This window comes from Staurois parvus, unplaced genomic scaffold (genome assembly GCF_062004578.1).
Source record: "Staurois parvus isolate SC_StPar_1 unplaced genomic scaffold, SC_StPar_1.0 ptg000448l, whole genome shotgun sequence".
Taxonomy (NCBI): Eukaryota; Metazoa; Chordata; class Amphibia; order Anura; family Ranidae; genus Staurois; species Staurois parvus.
Genome location: NW_028318244.1, coordinates 2,528,423 through 2,545,227, shown reverse-complemented (window position 1 = coordinate 2,545,227; position 16,805 = coordinate 2,528,423). Strand labels below are relative to the sequence as shown.

At 42.1% G+C, this 16,805-nt stretch overlaps 1 protein-coding gene across 2 annotated transcripts in view; it reads left to right on the top strand.

The window, feature by feature from the left end:
• Positions 1-16,805, top strand: part of FBXO16 (F-box protein 16) — a 124,561-nt gene that overhangs the window by 63,673 nt on the left and 44,083 nt on the right. For both annotated transcript variants that reach the window (XM_089688177.1, XM_089688176.1), the window contains exons 2-3: positions 10,733-10,839; positions 12,060-12,095. In XM_089688177.1, the coding sequence (XP_089544303.1) occupies positions 10,744-10,839; positions 12,060-12,095 (132 nt within the window). In that variant the 5' untranslated portion in view covers positions 10,733-10,743. The remainder of the gene's footprint in view (positions 1-10,732; positions 10,840-12,059; positions 12,096-16,805) is intronic.

The following is a 16,805-nucleotide window of genomic DNA, read 5'->3' as shown; positions in this document are numbered from 1 at the left end:
AAATACTGTAACTATTTGATCCCCTTCACAAAACATGACTTAGTACTTGGTGGCAAATCCCTTGTTGGCAATCACAGAGGTCAGACGTTTCCTGTAGTTGACCACCAGGTTTGCACACATCTCAATAGGGATTTTGGCCCACTCCTCTTGGCAGATCCTCTCCAAGTCATTAAGGTTTGGTGGCTGACGTTTGGCAACTCGAACTTTCAGCTCCCTCCACAGATTTTCAATCAGATTAAGGTCTGGAAACTGGCTAGGCCACTCCAGGACCTTAATGTGCTTCTTCTTGAGCCACTCTTTTGTTGCCTTGGCCGTGTGTTTTAGGTCATTGTCATGCTGGAACACCCATCCACAACCCATTTTCAGTGCCCTGGCTGAGGGAAGAAGGTTCTCATCCAAGGTATGACGGTACATTGCCTCGTCCATCGTCCCTTTGATGCGGTGCAGTTGTCCTGTCTCCTTAGCAGAAAAACACCCCCAAAGCAGAATATTTCCACCACCATGTTTGACAGTTGGGATGGTGTTCCTGGGGTCACAGGCAGCATTCCTCCTCCTCCAAACACGGCGAGATGAGTTGATGCCAAAGAGCTAGATTTTGGTCTCATCTGACAACACTTTCAACCAGTCCTCCTCTGCATCATTCAGATGTTCAGTGGCAAACTTCAGATGGGCCTGGACATGTGCTTTCTTGAGCAGAGGAACCTTGCAGGAACTGCAGGATTTCAATCCTTGTCAGCGTAGTGTGTTACCAATTGTTTTCTTGGTGACTGTGGTTCCAGCTGCCTGGAGATCATTGACAAGATCCTCACGTGTAGTTCTGGGATGATTCCTTACTGTTCTCACGATCATTGACACTCCACGAGGTGAGATCTTGCATGATGCACCAGACCTAGGGAGACTGACAGTTGTTTTGTGTTTCCTCCATTTGCGAATGATTGCACCAACTGTTGTCACCTTCTCACCAAGCTGCTTGGCGATAGTTTAGTAGCCCAGTCCAGCCTTGTGTAGGTCTACAATCTTGTCCCTGACATCCTTGGACAGCTCTTTGGTCTTTGCCATGGTGGAGAGTTTGGAATCTAATTGTTTGATTGCTCCTGTGGACAGGTGTCTTTTTATACAGGTAACAAAATGAGATTGGCAGCACTCCCTTTAAGAGACTGCTTCTAATCTCAGCTTGTTACCTGTATGAAAGATACCTGGCTGAATGATAGGGGATCAAATACTTATATATACTGTGATTCCTTGTGAGCTATTATGAAGTGAGGCATTCAGTGAGTATTATACAATTAACTACTTGTCTAAATGTGATTGGTGCGCTGGCACTTACACAAACTCACTTAATAGTGTAAAATCAGCAATATGGGTATCTTTATAGTGCCGCGCTCCTGTTTGTGTATCTATAAATCTATATCCAATCTGTTCTCATTCTGATTGGTAAATAACTAAATAAATCAAATATAAATCATTGTGATAAGTGATAGTCCATAGACTGATATATCTGGATAATTACCAATATATTATTAGTACATACATCAAAAGACCTTAAGTTCATGTGGTGGATGATAATCAATAGTGAATAAATAAATAAATGGTAATAAACATATGAGTGTAATTACTGCCACTCTAAATTATATGTGATCAATCAAACCCTAATTGTGCAAAAAAACATATTTGAATGTGCACATGCATAAGTTCATAAACAAAGTCTTTATAAAGTGCAAAAAGTGCAGGTGATTCCTTATTTCCAGGTGTCTTGTGGTCTCCCTATGTGCTCACCTTTATATTTGCCTGAATGAATTCAGGCAAATAGACTTTTTGATCCTTCCAGGATCGGTGGGTTAGTATTCATGTGTTAGATATTCCAAGGTGTAGATATAGGTGCTCCTGTTCTCTCCTCCTTCTTCTTATTCAGCTGCTCATACACTGATAATAAGACCAGCTCTATCTCCTAATTCCCCTCCAGTGGTCACCTCCTTCTCATATCCTCCTTCCACCAATGTGGAGTTTGAGGGTCAGATGTGGAAGAAAAGAAAGGAAACCATAGTGTCTTATCCTTTTAGAATATTGAAATTTATTTCTGCCTGTAGTGGTATTACACAGCAATATGCGGTTCCTTGGTGGTCCAGGGCAGCATAGATATCACAGTCAACAGTAAGTAATCCTCTACCACTGCTCTCCCTCCTTGCCTGCCTCTGCCTTCGCTGGAATCGCCGAGCCTCTCCGATACAACGTCGTGACGTCAGAGCCCCTCCCCTACGCGTATCGTCACAGGGTCACGTGACTTCATCAAGGGATTGATGAATATGCATATACAACCCCTCTTGTGTCACATGATATAAATTGCTTGATACTGTACTCTTTTCCACTAATGGGGTTCTGAAATGTAAATCTTCTCCTGGGGTTATTTACCACTCTAGTACAACTGTAGCATCTGCCACAAGTGTAAAACCCCTTTCCCTGGAAAAAACTAAGTTGTTGATTTTTAATGGGTGGTTCTAGTATGTTTTTGACCACATTGTCTCTAATGTTGGGAGCTTTTTTATATATGAACCTTGGTATTTCCGGAATATTATTCTTCAGGTGTTTGTCTAGTGTTAGAATTTTCCAGTGTTTCTTTATTATATTTTGCACTAATTTGTACTGTGTATTATATTGTAGTACTACTGATAGTTCCTCCTTTTCATTATTCTCTTTCTGTTTGTCTACTACCAACTTATTACGGTCCATGAACCCTACTTTCTCCCTTTCTTCTCGTATGGTTTCTTTTTTATACCCTTTATTTATAAATCTTTCCGATAGTATTCCACTTTGTTCTACATAATCCTTCATTTTAGTGCAGTTCCTTTTCAGTCTAATAAACTGGCCTCTGGGGATATTTGTTAGCCACGCTTTGTGATGGCAGCTGTCTATAGGAATGTATGCATTTCTGTCTACTGATTTAAAATAATTTTTTGTACATAGTTGTATTCCTTCTTTGAAAATCTGAATATCCAAAAAGTTTATAAAGCTATCGTGTATATCATAACTCAATTTTATATTTGCTTCATTTCTATTTAAGTCATCATAGAATTTAATTAATTCTTCTTTTTCTCCATTCCATATGACCAGTAGGTCATCTATGTACCTTTTGTATAATATAATTTCTATTTGCATATTCTGAAACACATTTTCCTCTTCCCATTTCGCCATATATAGATTAGCAATGCTAGGGGCGAATTTAGCGCCCATAGCTACTCCTCTACTTTGGGAATAATATGCGTTACCATACCAAAAATAATTATGAGTAAGACAGAATTTTAAACATTTTAGAATGAATTTTTTATGTTTATTCGGGATATTTCCATATTTATTGAGCGCCCATTTAGCTGCTTCTATGGCTCCCTGGTGATCTATGTTGGTGTATAAAGCTGCTACATCTGCTGAGCTCAAAAGCGTGTTGTTGTTTATCTGTATATCCTTTATTTCTTGTATTACATGCTTTGTATCCCTTAAGTATGCCCTGGTTTTAATTACCAGTGGTTGCAGATAATTATCTACATATTCACCCAGTCTCGCTGTAAGTGAATCTATTCCATTTATTATGGGTCTACCTGGCGGATTAGTACTATTTTTGTGAATTTTGGGAACTGAGTACATGATTGGTAGTCTACATACTGATGGTATTAGGTATTCATATTCTTTCTCATTTATCACTCCCTTCTTTTTCCCATATGAAACCAACTTTATTAATTCTTTCTTGTATTCCTTAGTGGGATTGCTTATCAGCACTTCGTATGTTTCTTTATCATTAAGCATTTCTGTCATTATTAATTCATAGTATGCCTTAGATTGTATCACTATTCCCCCTTCCTTATCTGCTGGACGCACTACAATATCATTCCTCTTTCTTAATGTGTCTAGGCCTCTTTTTAGTTTGGTCGCCATATGTGGTTTTTTGACCTGGAGAGATTCAAGATCTTGTAATACCATATGTTTAAATGTATCTATATACTTATTGTCTCCAATCTGGGGGTTAAACACTGATTTATTCCTCAGTTGACTAAATGTGGTATATTCCATTGCTCCAGTTTTATGTGTGATGGGATTACTAGCATAGTATTTTTTCAGATTCAATTTCCTGATTAATTTCTGTATGCTTACATATGTTTCGAATTTGTTTAATCCTTTTTTCGGTGCATACTTAAGACCCTTACTTAACGCATATGTTTCCTCCTCTGTTAGGGGTATTCCACTAATATTAAAAATTCCTTCACTTTTTAGTTCCTTCTTCTTTTTTTGTTGTGTCCTTCTTCCTCCTCTTTTCCCTCTTTTTCTTACATATACTGTGTTTCTTCTTCCCTCTCCCCTTGGGGGTTCAAATCCCATCCTAAAAAAGGATTTGGGATGGGTGATATTGGCTCTTCCCTTTCTAGGGGTGAATATCTGTCAAGAAGGAGGAGAGAACAGGAGCACCTATATCTACACCTTGGAATATCTAACACATGAATACTAACCCACCGATCCTGGAAGGATCAAAAAGTCTATTTGCCTGAATTCATTCAGGCAAATATAAAGGTGAGCACATAGGGAGACCACAAGACACCTGGAAATAAGGAATCACCTGCACTTTTTGCAGTCTAAAGACTTTATTTGTTTATGAACTTATGCACGTGCACATTCAAATATGTTTTTTTGCACAATTAGGGTTTGATTGATCACATATAATTTAGAGTGGCAGTAATTACACTCATATGTTTATTACCATTTATTTATTTATTCAATATTGATTATCATCCACCACATGAACTTAAGGTCTTTTGATGTATGTACTAATAATATATTGGTAATTATCCAGATATATCAGTCTATGGACTATCACTTATCACAATGATTTATATTTGATTTATATAGTTATTTACCAATCAGAATGAGAACAGATTGGATATAGATTTATAGATACACAAACAGGAGCGCGGCACTATAAAGATACCCATATTGCGGAATCAAATACTTATTTCCCTCATGAACATGCAAATCAGTGCATCATTTGTTAGACATGCATTTCTTTTAAATGTTTTGTTGCTATTCTGTCTCTCAGTGTTACAATACACCTAGCATTCATTTTTTAGACTGATCATTTCTTTGTGAGTGGGCAAACATTCAAAATCAGCAGAGGATCAAATACTTATTTCCTTCACTTTATATATTAAGGACTACTTTTCTATGTACAGACCATCAAACACAGTAACTTCAATAGATTACATTTTCAGAACATCAACTTTCCCTGCAGCTATTTCCCCTACATCTTCTGCACCCCCTTTCCGTACACCCCCTATATCCTCTGTACTCCCTTCTCTCTACACCCCTATATCTGCACCCCCTTCCCCCTACATCCCATGTACCCCCTTTTTCCAATACCCCCTTTACCCCTTCCCTATATTCCCCCTATATTCCTTACACCCCCTACACTTGCTATATCCCTTGTACCCCCTTTCCCCCCACAAAGACAGCCTTTCCCTCTACATAACTTGCATTCCTTTCCCTCTTCACCTCCTGTACCCGCTTCCCCCTACCCATTCACATATACTTCCCCTTATATCCCCTGTACCGCCTTCTCCACAAATCCTCCTTCACCCTATATCCCCTGCGCCCTCTTCACATAAACCCCCTTTATTTTATTTACAACTTTATAACGTGCATCCCCTTCCCTGTAGACCTACCTATATCCCTTGCATTACTTTACAAAGATTGTACCCACTTCCGACTACATAACCTGTCCTTCCCTTTTCACCCCCTTTTATCTCCTCTATCCCCTTACCTTCCCACATCTCCTTCCCTCTACATCCCCTGAACCTCCTCCACAAATCCCCTACATCCACTGCGCCCCCTCCCCCCACACCCACATTATTTTTTTCCCCTTTTCAAAGACATTACCCTCTTCCAACTGTGTAACATGCATTCCCTTCCATGTATACCCCCTTATATCCCCTGCACCCACTTACAAAGATTGTACCCCCTTCCCACTACATAACCTGTACCCTCTTCCCTTTATATCCCCTGCACCCCCTTACAAAGACTCCACCCCTTCCCACTACATAACCTGTACCCCCCCTCCCTTTTTTCTCCTTATATCTCCTGTAGCCTCTCCCCCCTACCCATCCACATATCCTTCTCCAAACATAACCTGTACCCCCTCCCCCCCATATCCCCTGTACTGCCTTCTCCACAAATCCCCCTATATCTTCTGTGCCCCTTTTCCCTGCACCCCCATTATTTTTTTCCCCTCTTACAACTATATAATGTGCATCCCCTTCCCTGACTACCTACCTATATCCCTTGCATCACTTTACAAAGATTGGACCCCATTCCCATTACATAACCTGTCCCTCCCTTTTCACCCCCTTTTATCTCCTGTATCCCCTTACCTTCTCACGTCTTCTTCCCTCCCCCCCACCCCCATTATTTTTTTTCCCCTTTTCAAAGACATTACCCTCTTTCAGCTGTATAACATTCATTCCCTTCCCTATATACCCTCTTCCCCCACATCCCCTATATCCTATTTATCCCCTTCCTTCAACATTCCCTGTACCCTCTTCTCTTTACACCCCTTATATTCCCAGCACCCCCTTCCTCTTATATCCCCTTTACGCCCTTTCCCTCCACCCCCCACTATTTTCCTTACACCCCCTACACTCACTATATGACAGTACCCTTTTCCCTGTACATAACCTGTCCCCCCCTCACTTTTCACCCCCTTATATCTTCCATATCCCCTAACCCTCCTATATCTCCTTCCCTCTACATCCCCTGTACCCTCTCCCCATCTTACATCATCTTTATCCTCTCCCCCCTACATCCCTGTACCTCCTTCTCCACAAATCCCCCTTCCCCTGTACCCCCTTCCACTACATTCCCATTATTTTCTTCCTCCTCAAAGACAGTACCCTCCCTTCAGCTATAAAACATGCATCCCCTTCCCTGTATACACCCTTATTTCCCCTGCACCCCCTTACAAAGATTGTACCCTCTTCCTGCTACATAACCTGTACCCTCTTCCCTTTTCACTCCCTTATGTCTCCTCTATCCCCTTCCTCTTACTCTTCCACATCTCCTTGCCTCTCTATTTTTCCTGTACCCTCTCCCTCTTACATCCCCTGCCTCTCCTTCCTCCAAAATCCCCTCTCCCTCTACATCCCCTGCACCCCCATTATCCCTTAACCTCTTCAAAGACAGTACTCCCATCCAGCTACATAACCTTCATCCCCTCCCCCCTATACTCCCCTACACCCCTATTATACCTTTCCCTCTTCAAACACAGTACCCCCATCCCACTACGTAACCTGCATCTTCTTCCCCCTATAACCCCTATACCCCCTACAGCCTCCTCCCCCTATAGCTTTCTTGCTGAACAAAAGCTGGCCATACACTGTTAGTATTTAAGGGTTCCTGACATCCCTTGTTTGAAAAATCGAAGAAGCAAGGTGGAAAATTGGCAGTTGAACAGCAGCTGCATCAGATGCAGCTGCAGTTTGGATATTTGGACAGCTGGTGGAGCCAGCTGTCAAAATACATTAGCCTCAGCAGGAGGTTCATCCAACCAGCCATGATGGATAGTGTGGATGGAGGAATCTGTTTGACTTTTGTGGGCTGAATGTGAAAAATCTATGTGTGCAGCCAGCTTCAGTCCAAAGAAAACAATACAGAGGAGCAATACAAGGAACAATACAAAGGAATTTGCGGTGTGTGTGTTCCTCAGTGGTGAGATTCCTCCCTCTATATAGTATACAGTATATTGATTACATTCAGCGCACATATCACCATCACCACCCACTTCCGCCTGCGTTCTGTCATCTGTCATGTGTGCTAATGAGTGTAATATAAATACATTATAAATCCCACTAATATCATCACTTACATAGTCTGTCCTTTTTGGATACATTTTTCCTTCCTATGTATGACAAACATACTGTCAGTTTCAATTCTGTTTTAAAAAAAAACACAGATCCTGGGAGTTTAAAATGTACAGTATGGAACATACAATATATAAATCGGAATCCAAAATTAGCATGTGCTCATAACAACAAAACATGGAACGGCCAACACTTTTTGGGGCATCAACACTCACCCATCATCAGACGTCATGAAACAGCCAACTCGTTTCGGGGCATCAACACTCACCCTTCATCAGAGAATATTGGACAGCCAACATGTTTTGGGGCACCAACATTCACCCTTCATCAGTAAATAATCAACACCCCATGTTTTATACCTTTTTTAAAGACCCATAAATATACTAAAGACCCATAAATATACTAAAGACTCATAAATATGCTCATTGGTCTGCCAGAAATACACTCAACTCCTAATTTCCTGTTGTGGACTGACCGCACACACACAGCATATTCTGTGTACTAAAATCTCAAGAAATGGTGTCAGCCCTGCCCAGTTGACTTTTGCTAAACTACTGAATCCTTCGCCCTCTCCTCATCTCCACAACATAAAGAGTAATTGTTCTGTAATCCAAATTTATGAACTGGGAGGGTTATGCAAATAACAAATTGCCTTGATGGGTGGGCATTCCTAGGCAGGGTGTATTTGCATGCAGACCACACTAGATAACGCCCACATGTGATGCTAAGCCTCCATGATTGAAAGAACTGAAATCCAATGAATGAAAGGGGTGGGCCAGGGACAGTCAGGCTGGAAAGGAAAGCGCTAGATCGGGTGTCGGCAACCCGCGGCTCCAGAGCCGCATGTGGCTCTTTTTCACCTTGGCTGCGGCTCCGGAGCACACTGCCCACCAGGTGACAGGCAATAGGGCAGCAATGGGCAAACTACGGCCCGGCGGACCTTTTAATCCGGCCCGCGGAGCTAGGCTCCCGCTAGGCTCCTCTCACAGTCCGCCCTGAAGACTGGTGTAGCATGAAAATCTGTCTCCTATGAGGATCTGTCCCCCTCGACGTATCTGCGCATGTGCCGGAGATCGCCGATCAGCTGCTAATGCCTGAAACTGGCACATGCGCAGATACGTCGAGGGGGACAGATCCTCATAGGAGACAGATTTTCATGCTACACCGGAACGGCGCGGGAACACGGCGAGAGGAACGCGCGGAGCAAAGGTAAGTGAATTGACACAGAGGGGACTTGGGGACTTATTATGGTGGATGAATTAATATGGGGGATGAATTACTATAGGGGGGATGAATTACTATAGGGGGGATGAATTACTATGGGGGATGAATTACTATATGGGGGATGAATTACTATAGGGGGGATGAATTACTATGGGGGATGAATTACTATATGGGGGATGAATTACTATGGGGGATGAATTACTATATGGGGAATGAATTACTATGGGGGATGAATTACTATGGGGGATGAATTACTATATGGGGGATGAATTACTATGGGGGATGAATTACTATGGGGGATGAATTACTATATGGGGGATGAATTACTATATGGGGGATGAATTACTATGGGGGATGAATTACTATATGGGGGATGAATTACTATGGGGGATGAATTACTATGGGGGATGAATTACTATATGGGGGATGAATTACTATGGGGGATGAATTACTATATGGGGGATGAATTACTATGGGGGATGAATTACTATATGGGGGATGAATTACTATGGGGGATGAATTACTATGGGGGATGAATTACTATATGGGGGATGAATTACTATATGGGGGATGAATTACTATGGGGGATGAATTACTATATGGGGGATGAATTACTATATGGGGGATGAATTACTATGGGGGATGAATTACTATGGGGGATGAATTACTATATGGGGGATGTATTTTCAGTTTTAAAAATGTGGCTCTCAAAATAAATTTCAATCGTGGTTTTGGCGAGATTTGGCTCAGTTGAAAAAAAAGGTTGCCCACCACTGACCTAAGGCTATGATTGTGATTATGACGATACACTGTGGCCCTGATTAACCCTTTGCTTACTGGGCCCTTAAACCCCCTTCATGACCAGAGCGCTTTTTGCAATATATGCAGTGTCGGATTTGTTTTAAATGCTGCAATGGTTTTGCGGCTCCCAGTCTTTTTTTCCCTCTCGGAAACGGGTCCAAGTGGCTCTTTATGTCTTAAAGGTTGCAGACCCCTGCGCTAGATGATGTCGGATGTCCTCTAGCCAGGAAATGAGGCGAGCTCTATCTGACTTGCTGCAGCTTCCGATGCACATTGTGAGAAGCTCACAGTGTGCAGTGAAATCAGAGTAAGCCATTTCAGTCCAGGAGATGAGCCGGTACAACTGTGCAATGAAGAGAAGGCCGAAGTTCTGCTTTCATTTTCCCACTCCCCCCATCAGGATAGAGACACTCGGGTGCACACTGTTTTTTCCAGAACACAAGTCGCTGTCACTGCTTTCCGTCACCGAGGATTTCACCTATTTGCCTTGCACAGCTCTTGTTTCCCCCCTCGGGGCTCCTCTGCAAAAGACATTTACAAATGTTTAAATTTTTTCCCAAACATAAGCTGATTAAATCTATAAGCCCCATGTGTCATAATTTATCCAAACATGTCAGCGGTGACAAATGACCGCGACCGGATCACAACGCATATACGAGCCTGAAACGCAGTCAGGAGTGACCAGAAAAAAAATGTCATTTTTGTGTGAAGGAAACTTTGTGTAAACTGCTGAGTGTGCACGTGTGAGTACACTGAGCAAATATGTATCGAACTTTTTACAGGTGGACGAATGACTCACGATTTTTTTTTTTTTTCAGAATTTGGGAGAATGGCGTTCGCTCCACCCAAAAACACAGAAGGAGCAAAACTCCAAACAAAAATGAGCACATGGACACCGCTCAACAATCCGCTCATGAACGACAAGGTGATGGGGCTGTCATAGGTATTGCATATTGAAAATGAGATATTGGTAGAAGATGGACAGTTAAACTACTGAATTTCCTAGTTCTGCACACCTGTTGAGCCCATTATGAGGGATTCCCAACATCCCTGTGCTGAGTTCCTGGGTCTGTACACCTGCTGTGCCCATTATGAACAGTTCCCTCCATCCCTGTACTGGGTTCCTGGGTTTGATCACCTGCTGTGCCCATTATGAGGGGTTCCCACCATCCCTGTGCTGAGTTCCCGGGTCTGTACACCTGCTGTGCCCATTATGAACAGTTCCCTCCATCCCTGTACTGGGTTCCTGGGTCTGATCACCTGCTGTGCCCATTATGAGGGGTTCCCATCATCCCTGTGCTGAGTTCCCGGGTCTGTACACCTGCTGTGCCCATTATGAGCAGTTCCCTCCATCCCTGTACTGGGTTCCTGGGTCTGATCACCTGCTGTGCCCATTATGAGGGGTTCCCACCATCCCTGTGCTGAGTTCCTGGGTCTGTACACCTGCTGTGCCCATTATGATAGGTTCCTAACATCCCTGCTTTTATTTATTTTATATTATTGAAAATGTAACCGGAGGGGCTGGGATCCACAAAGATGGATGGGGACATTCAAAACTCCCAGGGAGAAAGGAGCGGATTCAGCTATTATGGGTGGGAGAGCTCACTGTTGGTTTATCCTGGACATGTAGGAAGATAGGAGCTGACTCCACCCACTAGGAGCCACATATATATAGAACAAACTTTTAGGTGGACTGACCCTTTAAAGAATAATGCTACAAGGTGCTGGTTGTACATAATAGAGAATTAAAAGGACTTTTTTTCCAGCTCTGATCACATGGTTTTTTTGTGTTCTTTGCCTCCTTCTATTTTGTGTTCAATACATTTTAAAATATATAATTTCCGTACTTGGGGTCTGTTTATAAAAAATATGCCTCAGGCATTCGCACAGCTGTGACAAATAATCCCCATATTGTCTCTAATATGTTTATTTCCTATGATCATCAGCTCCATCCAGTGGCCATAAAGCAGTATTTTTCAGAAAAACTGTGCTGTGTGGCAGAGCTGTGTTAAGTCTCAGGACTGGATAATCAGAAATACAAATCCTTTGGCTGGTAAAACAGCTCCTACGTGTTTCGTCTACATTTCTGAGACAACTGATTTTGAATGATGTGATTTATGACTGTGAACCTTTCTATTTACATAGGTGTTTGAAGAAAGAAGAGATTTGCTCGGAAAGTGGGTGAGTTGTAATTTTTCAGGCCTGGCTGACATCACACTGTAATGATCGGTGATCTCCTCTACTAGTAGTAGTACTACCATAAAGTTCTGCAAGGTCATCGAAGTTCACAACCGGCATCTACAGTATATGAGCTTGTTGGGCATCCCATTTCAGAAGCATTGCCATTAATATGGCATTGTCCTGCTATGGTCATTAATATGGAGTTGCCCCCTTCTTTCATGACCATTTAATATGGATTTTCCCCCTGCCCTATGGCAATTAAAATGGTGTGTGTCACCCACCCCCAATGGTTCTTACTATGGACTTGCCCCTCTCATAGTCATTATTATGGTGTTGCTTCACATGAAGTTGTCAACCCATGGCCATTAACATGGTGTTTCCCCCCTATGGCCAATAATGTGTAGTTGTGCCTCCCCCCCCCCCATGGCCATTGCAATTGTACCTTTGCTCCCCCCCCCAGTGCTTATTACTATGTTATTGCCCCCCTCATGGTCATTATTATGGAGTTGTCCCACCTTGGCAATTAACATGAAGTTGCCAACCCGTGGGCATTATTATAGCTTTGCCCTCCAATGGCCATTAAAATGGTGTCTCCCCCCCACCTCCATGGTCATTACTATTGCGTTGCCCCCCTCATAGTCATTAATATGGAGTTGTCCCTCCATGGAAATTCACATGAAATTACCAACCTGTGGCCATTAATATTGAGTCCTCCCCCATGGCTATTATGCAGTTGCCCCACACAAAGGCATTAATATGGAGTTGCCCTTCTATAGCCATTAAAATGGACTTTCCCCTAATGGTCATTAATATGGAGTTGCCCCCCCCTCCCCATGGTCATTAATATAGAGTTGTACCCCCACACTCCTCACACCCCACATGGAGTTGCCCCCCTACAGCCGTTAAGATAGGGTTAACCCCCCCCCCCCATGGCCAGTAATATGCAGTTGCCCATCAAAGGCCATTATTATGGAGTTGTCCCCCTATAGCCATTAATATAGAGTCCCCCTCCAATGGCCATTATTATACAGTTTCCCTCTCATGCCACTCCCAATACCTCATGGCTTTCCCCCCCATTGGCAGTTAAATGGCGATGCCAACCCATGGCCAATAATATGGAGTTTCTTCACCCAGGCTGTGGCCATTAATATGCCGTTGCACCATCCATGGTCATTAATATTGCGTTGCCCCCCTGTGGCCTTTAATAGCGATTTCTCATCCCCTATGGCCTTTTAATATGGAGTTGCCCACTTCCATGGCTATTATTGTGGAGTTTTCTTTGTGGGTATACCAGCCCCTTCTCTTCTGGGAAGACTTTCCACAAGATTTTGGATGATGTCTGTGAGATTTTGTCTTTGTGAGGTCAGGTACTGATGCTGCATGAGAAGCCCTGGCTCACATTCAGCATTCCAATTCATCTCAACGGTGTTCAGTAGGGTTAAAGTCAGGTATCTGTGTTGGATGAGAACCTGGCTCACACCTTGCATTCCAAATCATCCCAAAGGTGTTTAGTAGGGTTGAGGTCAGGTACTGATGTTGGATGAGAAGATCTGGCTCACAACTGGTTTTCCAGTGCATCCCAAAGGTGTTCAGTAGAGTTGAGGTCAGGTACTGATGTTGGACGAGAAGATCTGGCTCACAACTGGTTTTCCAGTTCATCCCAAAGGTGTTTAGTAGGGTTGAGGTCAAGTATCTGTGCTGGATGAGAAGATCTGAATAGATTTCTGAAAGCAGATTTATTCTGGAGAAAAAAAAAATGGTGGTAGTTCCAACTTTGTGTTTTTTTTTTTTCTATAAAAAATTACTAAGATTAATTTTAGTGCACACAGACACCAATATATTACCCATTTTTTTGTAAAATATAAAGGATGAGGAGGTTGTGCTGAATAGATACCCAACATGGCAATCCTCAAAATTGTGGTATGCAAAATCAAGTATGAGCAGCAAGATGTGTAGTGCAATCAACATTTTCATACATAGGCACCCCCACAGTTACATTCATATATGTGGTGGGGGGAGGGGGGGTTCTCAAAATGTTTTTTTTTTGGGGGGGGGGGGAGTTTAAGTGCTTGGGTGTACCTTTTAATTTTCTTTTGCACTTTCCTTTCACTTAACTTTATTACTATCATGTAATAGAACCAATAGCCCTCTATGCAATAGGACATTAATGATAGGTTCTCTTTAGTAAGACATCAAGGATCCACCAAAAGAAATGAAATCGCCATGATATCCCACCCCCCAAAAAAGCCCTTTTTTTTTTTTATTGGTAACCTCCCACTGCTCTGAACCCCCCCTCCTTTTATAGTAAGGAGAGTGGCTTATCCAAAAGCCCCCTTTATCAGCCCTTCTCACCAGTACATTGGATGACATGATAAATGTCACTGAAAGTACTTTAAAAATGTTTGCTTTTAACATTTGCTTTTGGAGTGAATGTGCCTTTGAATGTCCGTGTCAATGCAGTCAAAATGAACCTCAATTTCACCCCACTAGTAATTTGGAAATTGAATGACCATTCTGAAAACATTTTCTAAAGAAATTCTACTAGTGTATGGTCAGCTTTAGCCTGCTGGCTATGATTTAAAGGCAAGCAGAGCATTCCTGTTTTTTTAAAAAAAGTCCCGTCAACAAGAATTTTCTGGAAATGTGAATTTCCAAAAACAATGGGAATTGCTTCAATTCTACAGTATCCATGAATCAGAACCTCATCCCTGGTGTAGGGTAAGTAAGCTGCAGCTTTCATATCTGAGGTGATCCATTTATATGCAAATATGGTGGTAGTTTGTTCAGATGCGTATGCTCTGGAATGTACCCTTCCCCTATGAAAATACTGTGCCCAGGGAAACTGTCCCTTCTGCCCCCCGTCCTTTTCGCTCAATCTCCTCTTCTTCCCCCAGCTCAAAAGGCTGGGGGTGAAATCTCAGAATGATGGACCATGTAGACTAAGTGGACTGATGCTGTAGAAGCTCTGGGTGGCATGGGAACAAGAAACAGAAAGTACCCTGGTCTTATTACTGTCATAAGGGAGGAAGCGGGAGCTGCTGGCAGGATCACCAGGAGAATGAATAAGAAGAATGAATACATAGGGAACACATAGGGCATACCTATTACTGATACATTGTAACCATATTGTTATATTTTAATACAGGATTACACTTGACCCCACGCCAATTCTGCTCTTTCTCCCATACATGAAAAAACTTTTTTTGCTAGAAAATCACATACATAGATAGATAGAGAGAGAGAGAGAGATTTTCTTTTTTAAGAATAAGCCCGAGAGAATAAAATGGTGAATGTTGCAATGTTTGAGCTGCGGTTTTTCAAATGCAATTTTTTTTTTTTTTAGAAAAAATACAATGAATTTTATTGTACACAATTTAATGCCCATTTTTTGTAGAATATAAAAAAAAAGAGTAAATGGATACCAAACATGTCACTCTCTTTTTCTGCCCTACAGCAGAAGTACTGCTGCAGGGATGCGCAAAATCACATATATACGTGATTTGCATTTCCGGGTAGGGGGAGGACGCGCCGCCCTACCTTCATGCCATTGGTGGCTAAAGATGTCAATCACCGGATCCCAGACGGAGATTTCCCGCCGGCACCTGGCGATCACCGAGTAACACTGACAGGGGAGAGACCTATGTGTAAACAACGCAGGTATCTCTCCTGCCAGCAAAAACATGCTGCTGTGTTTTTCTCTGCACAGCAGAGAAATACACAGCAGTATGTTTCCCTAGTAAAATGCACACAGTCAACCCTTTGATCGCCCCAGCTGTTAACCCCTTCCTGCTCAGTGTCATTAGTACAGTGTCAGTGCTTTTTATTAGCATTGATCTCTGTATTGGTGTCATTGGGATGTCAGTGACAGGTAGTCAATTCCCACCCAGTGTCACAGTCCCGCTATAAGTCGCTGATTGCCGCCATTACTAGTATAAAAAAAAGTCCAGTGTATATATACCACCATTTGTAGACGTTATAACTTTCACGTAAACCAATTAATTTACATGCATTGTGATTTTTTTTTATTTTTTTTTTTAGCAAAGACATGGAGCAAAATACATTTTGGCCTAAATTTATGATGAAATTTGATTTTTTTTTAAATTTTTTTATTGGATATGTATTACAGCAAAAAAGCAAAAATATTGTTTTTTTTTCAAAATTCTTGGTCTTTTTTTTGTTTATAGTGCAAAAAATAAAAAATGCACACTTGAACAAATACCACCGCAAGAAAGCTCTATTTGTGGGGGAAAAAGGACATAAATTTCAATTTCTGTACAACATTGCATGACCGCGTAATTGTCAGTTAAAGTAACACGGCGCCATATTGCAAAAAATGGCCTGGTCAGGAAGGGTGGTAAATCTTTTGGAGGGCAGGTGGTTAAAATTGTCCACAATGACACCAAACTACGGTACAGTATCCATAGGGGAAACATTAAAAGCCTTTACAGGTTACCAGTGTAGAGTTACGGTACATAGGAGGTCTGGTGCTAGAATAATTGCTTTCGCTCTGACATTCGCGGTGATACCTCACATGTATGGTGCGAACACTGCTTACATGTGATTGCGGGACCTACGTGTGTGTTCATATTTGCTCATGAGCTCGGAGGGATGGAGGTGTTTTACATTTTGTTTTTTATTTAATTGTTTTTTTTACACTGTACCTTTTAATTTTTTGGATCAGCTTTATTACTATGAATAACATTCCTTGTG